Here is a 9,316-nt window from a genome sequence, read left to right on the forward strand (position 1 = left end):
TTTTTTTTTTATATATAAGGATTTTTTAAATAAAAAACCCAAGAAAAACTCAAAAACCACTCCTCAAAAATATAAAAAATAAAAAAAATAAAATTACAGCATAAACATATAAATTTATTTAGATGTTATAATACCATTAATTTATATGGTTGAAAATAAACACAATTTTTTTTGATATGTAGTATATCTTTTGAGTTATACTGCGGACAAATCTTTTATTTTTTTTTTTAAATAACTTATTCAACTTTATTTTCAAATGATAATATATTATTTATAGACACCAATATTGCATACTAAGACGATGATGAGGTTGTTGCTCATTTGTCTAAAATGTAATCAATATGATAGAGATTGTGAAATATGATATATTAATTCAAAATCTGTAATATTTCAACCAAACATTATATACACCAAAATAATGGTTATCTCTCGAGCCGGCCCTAGAGTAAGTCCAACTTAGGGCACTTTACTTCTCAGAGCAGTTCATTTATTAAAAAAAACTAAAATATTTATATAAAACTCATTATTCTTAAACATAAAATATTGTATCTTAATGTTTAAAATTAAATATTGAAATTTTTATTTGGTTATGGATTTAAATCTTATCAAAAATATGTTTTTATATTTAAACTAGACCTAGGGCAACAACAAAAAATTCTATATATTTTTTTATGTGGGGTTAGGGTAGACTTATCCATTAGTGAGAATGAATTGGGAATGACAATAAAAATGTGTTTAATGAGGAGGAATTGAAATTGGAATTGGCATTGGAATTCTAATTTCAATTCCATGAGAATTGACATTGAATTACAATTCAATTCCTATGTTTGGAAACATTATAGAATTATAATTCAATTCCAATTCCTATGTTTGAGAAAATGATAAAATTGTAATTCAATTCCAATTTCTATGTTTTATAATAAAATATCGGTTCAAAATGTTAACTTCTTAAATATGTTTTTACGTTTTTGACACGTTTAATACGTTTTTGACATTTTGACACATTTAACATGTTTAACACGTTTAACACGTTTAACACGTTTTTGGCATGTTTAAACACATTTTTGACATGTTTAACACGTTTCACACTTAAAACACATTTTCACACGTTTAACATTTTTTCACGTTTTTGGTATGTTTAACACGTTTTTGACATTTTTAATATGTTTAACATGTTTTTCACACGTTTTGACAATTTTAACACGTTTTTCACGTTTTTGACATGTTTAACACATTTTTCACACGTTTAACATATTTTTTACGTTTTGCACGTTAAACACGTTTTTGGCATATTTAACACGTTTTACTCATTTTTGACATTTTTTCATGTTTTTCACGTTTTGACACGTTTTTCACGTTTAACACGTTTTTCATACGTTTTTCACATTTTTGGCACATTTAACACGTTTTTGATATTTTAATACGTTTAACATATTTTTCACACGTTTTAATAAGATTAACACGTTTTTTACGTCTTTGGCACGTTTAACACGCTTTTAACATGTTTAACACGTTTTACATATTTTTGGCACGTTTTACACATTTTTGTCATGTTTAACACTTTTTAACATGTTTAACACGTTTTTGGTACGTTTCACATATTTTGACAAGTTTAACACATTTTTGGCACATTTAACACGTTTCTTATGTTTTTGGCATGTTTAACACATTTTAAACATGTCACAAGTGTGTTAAACGAGCCAAAATATATTAAACATGTCAAAATGTGGTAAATGTGCCAAAATTTATCAAACGTGTTAAATGTGCCAAAAATGTGTTAAACATACCAAAACGTGTTAAACATGCCAAAAATATGAAAACGTGTTAAATGAGTCAAAACGTGTTTAACGTGTCAAAAATATGATAAACGTGTTTAATGTGTTAAAAACGTGTCAAAAACGTAAAAACGTGTTAAACGTATCAAAAATGTGTTAAACATGCTAAATAAGTGAAAAACTTATTAAACATGCGAAAACGTGAAAAACATGTTAAACATGTTAAAACGTGTTAAATGTGTTAAAAATGTGTCAAACGTGTCAAAAACGTAAAAAATATGTGAAATGTGTCAACAACGTGTTAAATTTATTTAATGTGTTAATAACGTTTTAAACGTGTTAAAAACATGAAAATGTGTCAAAAACGTGTTAAACGAGCCAAATATGTGAAAAACTTGTTAAACGTGCCAAAACGTGAAAAACGTGCCAAAACGTAAAAAACGTGTTAAACGTGCCAAAAATATGATAAACGTGTTTAATGTGTTAAAAACGTGTTAAATGTGTCAAAAACTTGTTAAACGTGCTAAATATGTGAAAATTTTGTTAAACATGTCAAAACGTGCAAAATGTGCCAAAATGTGAAAAACGTGTTAAACGTGTTAAAATGTGAAAATCGTGTTAAACGTGTCAAAAACATGTTACACGTGTCAAGGACGTGAAAAACGTGTTAAATGTGTCAAAAACGTGTTAAACGTGCCAAAAACATGAAAACGTGTGAAAAACATATTAAACGTGTTAAAACATATTAAACGTGTTTAATGTGTGAAAAACGTGTTAAAAATGTCAAAAACGTGAAAAAACGTGTTAATTTGGAATTATAATTCCGACCTAAAAAGATTAATCAAATTACACTATATTGAATTTCATTGGAATTCTAATTTCAATTCCAATTCCTAATATTAAAGTGTCTAACAAACATAAGAATTGGAATTGGACCCTCCAATTTCAATTCCAATGCCAATTCCAGGGTTATCAAACACACCCTAAATGTAATTTGATTTAAGACAAAATGAGTTTGTTAGTCGAAATAAACAATAACTCAAATATGAAAAATACAACATAGATAAAAACTTATGCGATCAATGATTTTTAAATTAGTTATCGATATGGTTCAAATTTATTTTCTACTACTCGGAAGAACTCAATTATTTCAAACTTAATTAAATGTACATTTAAAAGAGTATGATAGATTTTTAATTCTAGACATGGTTTTAAATATTTAGATTAATAATTTAAGTAATGATTGGGATTAAAAAAATGGGAAAAAAATGGGACAACGGATTAAGTATATAGCCCGCAAACACACTTAATCATTTAAATAGACACACTCGAACCCAGGAACTTATGGTTAATATATACCTATTATTGTCGCTAAGTTAGAAGAGGGGATATGGTGAACATTAACCCTAAGTTCCTGGGTTCGAGCCCGTTAGTCGGCAAGTTCTGCGTCTGGTTAAATGGTTAATTGTGTTTGCGAGCTACATACTTAATCCGTTGTCCCATGGTTGGGATTAAGGGTGTATGTAAACTAGTCAAACTGTTCAAACCGAACAGAAACCATTCAAACTAAATCGAATATCAAACGGAACCGACCAAATCGAATTCATTACAGTTTCTTTTTTACCAAACTGATCCCAACCGTTCGGTTTGTCGTTTCGGTGCCACTAAAACATTCAAACCGACCAAATGTTTAAAAAGTATTATTTAAATAAAACCGAAACAAAAATAAATATTAAATAAAAATGATGAATAATATATTATAAATATTATGTCACAACACAATAATAATAAAATAATAATAATGAGAGAATATATTAAAACTAAAGACTTCTTAGACTATCAAATATGAAAGATAACTATTATTAATAATATACAAATTTAATTTTAAAATTGTTGATTATTTTTAGTGTAATGTTTAAAAAAAGAAAAAAAAATTATTAGTATAATGCATTTGTGTGATTCTTGAGTTTGGTTACGGTAACTTATTTTTTAATATTATATTTGTTCTTATAAATGAAAATATATAGATTATTATTGATATATATTTTATTTATTTTAACAAATTTGTCAATGAATCAAACTAATTAAACCAACAAAAATAATTTTTTAACCGTTTAAATCGAATTGAACAAAACGAGGCTTTGAAAATTAGTAAACTGACGTTGATCAATAAACCGAACCGCATATACCTTAGTTGAGATAATTACATTACAACATTAACTTAAACTCATTTGGTCAACCACATTTAAACCTTTTCATTTCAGATTTATGTAAATAAACATTGGTTTATATATATATAAAAAGTTGATAGGATTTTTTTTTTGTTGTAAAGTTCTAGATTTCAGCAATATACATTTTAGATTTCAAAATTCCATATTTTAGTTCACCAAATATTTCAAAATGGTTACCATTTTTATTGAATTGACATTTATAACCCAACCAGGTCCTACCGAATGATCTTTGTTAGGGGCACATGGGTAATTAGGACATTTGTGACCGGACCCTGCCTCCATATAACCCTCATCTTTTAAGTAATCAAGTTCTATTAAATTACCTACTATTGTACAATACAGATATTTTAAATGAAATGTTACAAAATATTAAATAATTGAATGATTTTTAATAATTTATCAAGTACTTCCACTCATTTTTTTTTTAGTTTAGAGACTCTAGATTAAATATATATATACTAAATAGGATTATTAACGCAAAAAATAACACTCGCTTTAATGATAATAAAAGAAATAATAAATATGTACAGTATTTCGAAGATAAAGAACATTCTACTAATACATTTGCTCAAAGGCATTATGGATGTTTTTTTTCATACAAAATTTGAGAACCTGTTAAGAATAGGTTTCTACCTGATTTTGTAATTGTTGGATAAATCTTCTTCAAGTTGAATCTATAAGATATAGATCAAGCTGATTGTTCCACTAAAATATTCGGAATTCTGAAAAAATTAAACCTGATAAATTCATGCCACCTGTTACTTGGATTAACAATCCGAAAAAAAACATGGACGTACCTGAATGAGAAGCGAAATAAGACACGAAATCGAGTTTCTCCAACTGCCATTCTTAACGAATGACAGGAGGAGGAAGTTTCCAAAAATTCCATGAATTGAAATCCTCCTGCAACAAAGGGATGATGATTCAAATTAATGAAGGATTCTTTGTTTGGTTTTAACTTCTTTAATACAAACCTGTTCTGGTAAAGATGATGGTGGCGGAAACATGTCATGAACAAGTACATGAATGGAGGTGTATGATTTTGTGTCAACTTGCCTGTTAACAACTACTTCACCCTACAAAGAATTAAAAAAAAATTGCATCATCGAACGTCACTTGAAGAAGAAATAAACCGTTTTTGCAATTAATTACCTTGGGATTAATGATGAAGATCTTTCCTATCGGTATTCCAACCTTTAAGTAACTAATTTCATCTGTATCTCTATTGCCAAATCCAGCGTAGAATGGGTTATGGTCAGGTGGAAACAATGCCTTGATATCCTGATTGAAAATTGAAAAACCGGGTCATTTACAGAAGAATTAGTCATTATACATAGTCTATATTATTTAGCATTTAAGCTAGCAAACATACCTCTAAGCAAGCAATTTTGAACTCATGAGGAGCTCTTCTAATAACTGCAAAACAGTTACACAAAATAATATCCATGTTTAGTCAAATACCCATTTGGGTACAACTGGATCCAGAATCGTCCATGTTTGAAAACTAAACTTAGTCACAGATATATTCATCCGAATGCACAAACAAAAACTATTCGTAGTTCTACCTTCTCGAAATAGAGAAGGGAAAAGTCCATCTGGTGAAATAATAACAGGGCCTTCAGGTAAAGCCTTCCCATCCTGTAAAATTTAACAGAATAGCAAAAGGCAGTGCCAATCAAAACCCTTTTATAAAAAAAAAAACAACTTTTTCATCGTACAAGATTTTGATTTCGTAACTTAGATTTTTTCAAATAACAAGCTTAAGTTACACAGAAGAAGAAAGATGTACAAAGTAGTTAGTTACCTGTTTGAGATTAAGCAAGAATTGTTTGGTGATATGTGCCTGAGAGATTGCACGCGCACTAAGAAAAAGCAGTTGATATCCATTTTCCTGCAATAGTCATAGGAGGCAGATGATCTAGGATTTGTAGACAAAAGAATGGTATAAGCATAGTCAATAGTTACTATTTATAATAACCTCTTTCCTAATGTTATGATACATATGAGATAGTAAAAAAAACAAAAAACCTTAATAGCTGAAAACAGATGAGTAACGCCAGTCTGCGACCAATCTATTCCAACCAAAGGCATGAATTGTCCCAAAACATCAGATCTGTATTATAATAAGAGTATAGATTGACATATAAATCGAGCTGTGAGAACTTGTTTGATTCAGGTTGTTAAATGAAAGACATTACTTGGTGATAGTTCCATCAACATCTGATATTACTATTCGAGTGTCCCATTTCCACAAATAAATTCTGGCCTGGACCTGCAGAGATAAAAAGAAGAAGTCATCGACCGATAAAGAAAACAAAATCTATTTTAAAGAATTCACCTGCTGTGGTCCCAACATAGAAGTTGAGAATGTGAAGGTTACAGTATTTGAACCTTCTTTTAGATTCAAAGACACTAACTGTTCAGAAGTAGGAGTGAGTTCCTTCATTTTCTTCTGCTTCTTATTCTTCTTCTTATTATTCTTCTTCATCTTTTCCTTCAATAACTTGGATGAATCTTTACCCCCATCCACATTACTCGAGCTTTCCACTGATTCCTCACCATTAGAAACTTCAGAAAGACTCTGAACTGACTCGGAAGTCTTCCCATTATTTACTCTTCTGAATGGAAAAGGCCAACCTCTCCAGTTTCCACCCGTTGAATCAATAGGTTTCGTTGAATTGCCTGTAAATAGTTTTCCAATTCATTTAGCATAATAGTGTCATATGGAAGCATGTCAATCAAAAATCATTCCTCATTTCATAATTCATATTTCATACAATTAAACCGGGTTAGTGTAAAACAAAATCCTCTATCACATTATGCTAAAGGACAAGATTTTGATTTCAAAACCTAGATTTTTCCAAATAACACCCACATCCAAAAAAAATATCTACGGGGATATAAGCCAGACAGGAACACAAAATTGATCTACTTCAATGAACTAAAGTGTAAAGAATAGAATATAATTCATATTACCATTACCATCACCAACTTTAGGGTTAAATTGCACATTCTGATTCTCATCTGGAAATTCTGCATTCGCAGCTAACCCAACATGAAGCTGTTTGATGTTATCAGCTTCAACATTATCCATAACATCTTCCTTGAGTTCTTTCCAGATTTGGGGTCCAGCATTTGAATCAAGAGAACAGCCTAAAACATGTTTTTTCTGTTGAATATACTGAATATTAGGCAAAGATTCGGCTATCCTCCTTTCACCAACTGCAAGTTTGCCACTTCCAGGAAAGTCAATTCTACTGCAACCAACCATTGTATTATTATCACAATTGCTTTCGTCATAATCTGCGCAGGATGTAGTTGAAACTGACGACTCTGTGTTCTTCTTCACCTCACAGTCGGTTAAATCATCAACATCACCAAAAACTAATTGTGGTTGCTCTTCCTCTGAATCTTCTGAATCGTCTGAAACACTACTTGAATTATTGAGATCATCGGATATGGCACATATTCTGTGCGCTTCAATTTCTTTTACAGAACCATCTAATGGATCAACAGTCACAACCTGAGTATAGGTTTCGGCCACAATGCTAGGGGCGGATTCATCATCTCTTTTATGGATATTCATTTCTTCATAACTGCAAGAAATTATCGGGTTTTGATCAATTTCATTGACAGATTCAGAACTTAAAGAACGCATCTCTATACCAGATTGCTCATCGGAAGTTGACATCTTTTTAAAGGCGAAAGGAGAGACGTCGCTCATCTTCTCATCATTATCTTTCTCCAAAGCCGACTCATCAGAAGCAGATAATCTAGAAGGATCGTCTTTCCTATGTTTAGGAGGACCGATATTAGTAGACCATCTGACCTCTAAGAGATCAGCTGCAATCTCAGCTCGATCCCATGACTCAGTTCTTACAACCCCTGAAGAACGATCATCGTCATCAAGTGGACGTGGAGGTCTTTCCCCTTTCATAGACCTTCTTCCCAAAACAAAACCAAGAATTCGAGAGCGACGAGAATTCGTTCTAGACAAAATCTTTCCATTGCTAACATCAACCTGAGTAACAGCATCGAAGTTACAACTTTTTGACTTCATAGGTCTCCTGATATCTGGAGACTGACAATCAGTATCATCTCCAGAAGAGGAAATAAACGATACAGAATCTAACTCATCTGATTCAACCTCTCGCATGAAGTAAGCTTCTCCTTTATGATCCAAATGCATATGGAAATCTTTATCAACACCATTTACATTAATTTTGACAACCTTCTCTCTCGCCTTCAAAACGCCTTGAAATTTCCCAAACCGAACATACCATGGTGATGATTTAAAGCTCCCATCTTTCTGTTGAATAACGATTATATCTACAGCACCACCAAACGGATGAAAAGGGCCGGAAACTGTATAAACTCCACGGGATATATAGCTGCCGATCCTCCCCACAGCATACATCCTTTCTCCTAAGAAATATCAATCAATCAAACTACAGATCCATGAATCAATCAATCAGCGAAAAACCCAGATCAATATTTGCAATTCCCAAACAGAAGATGAAGAGAAAAGAGAGGAATCCCTAAAAAAATTGTAGAAGCTACGCAAGAGGGTGGACGTGCGTTCGTTCGTTCGGTCTATTTACAATAGGACCCAAAACCCATATACTCAGATCGAAGATTTCAAAGGAGAAATTCATCAATTTGGATAAGAGTAAACCAACGGACATCACCAAACCGTCATTGATGCTTCAAATGCCCCTAGTGATTCGTTCTTCTGAAAGAATATTCCATTTTCATCATATTATACAAAAGACCGCACAAGGTATTATTGTTTGATTATACAAAATAATAATATTATTACGAGTAAAATTAGAAAAAATTATGGAGAAGCACGTGACTGACCTGGAACAGGAGACGTGTAATTGTGATCCAGACGGAAAACCTGCAACAATTATCTCCACCGAACCATTAACAGAGAACAGAGAAAGAAACTGAGGCGATGAAGACGGATTGTAGAAGAAGAAGAAGAAGAAGAAAGGGAGAGAGATGATGTTGAATAGAACAGTATGACATTGGGCAGACATGGAACATGATACCCATCTGGTTCAATTGAACGAGGATGGAGGAGAGACTGTAAATTACACATTTTTTTTCTTCTAAAAATATGATGAATCATTTTACCAAATTCAGAAAATAACAATTGTTTTTAACACATTAAAATAAACTTATTTTTTTCTATTTACAATTTTTTAAATAATATTAAACAAATATTTTTTTCTTACATCTATGAATAACTTGAACTTGAATTATCATTGTTTTTTTTATATAAATGTCAATATCTTATTCAAAATT

At 31.1% G+C, this 9,316-nt stretch overlaps 1 protein-coding gene across 3 annotated transcripts; it reads right to left on the minus strand.

The window, feature by feature from the left end:
- Positions 1-4,485: 4,485 nt before the first annotated feature.
- On the minus strand, positions 4,486-9,046 carry LOC124920026 (phosphatidate phosphatase PAH2-like). Of its 3 annotated transcripts, none has more exons than XM_047460416.1 (12): positions 8,867-9,046; positions 6,989-8,738; positions 6,345-6,688; positions 6,205-6,278; positions 6,035-6,119; positions 5,811-5,897; positions 5,572-5,644; positions 5,379-5,422; positions 5,159-5,287; positions 4,981-5,082; positions 4,804-4,909; positions 4,486-4,728 (listed from the first exon to the last, which is right to left on the minus strand). In XM_047460416.1, the coding sequence occupies exons 2-11, from the start codon at positions 8,421-8,423 to the stop codon at positions 4,856-4,858; spliced, it is 2,427 nt and encodes an 808-aa protein (XP_047316372.1). In that variant the 5' UTR covers positions 8,424-8,738; positions 8,867-9,046; the 3' UTR covers positions 4,486-4,728; positions 4,804-4,855. The 3 variants fall into 3 exon arrangements, with proteins under 3 accessions (XP_047316372.1, XP_047316370.1, XP_047316371.1); XM_047460414.1 differs by having other exon boundaries at positions 6,983-8,738; XM_047460415.1 differs by having other exon boundaries at positions 4,486-4,743; positions 6,983-8,738.
- Between the last annotated feature and the right edge of the window lie 270 nt (positions 9,047-9,316).

The sequence above is a fragment of the Impatiens glandulifera genome, chromosome 1 (genome assembly GCF_907164915.1).
Source record: "Impatiens glandulifera chromosome 1, dImpGla2.1, whole genome shotgun sequence".
Classification (NCBI taxonomy): Eukaryota; Viridiplantae; Streptophyta; class Magnoliopsida; order Ericales; family Balsaminaceae; genus Impatiens; species Impatiens glandulifera.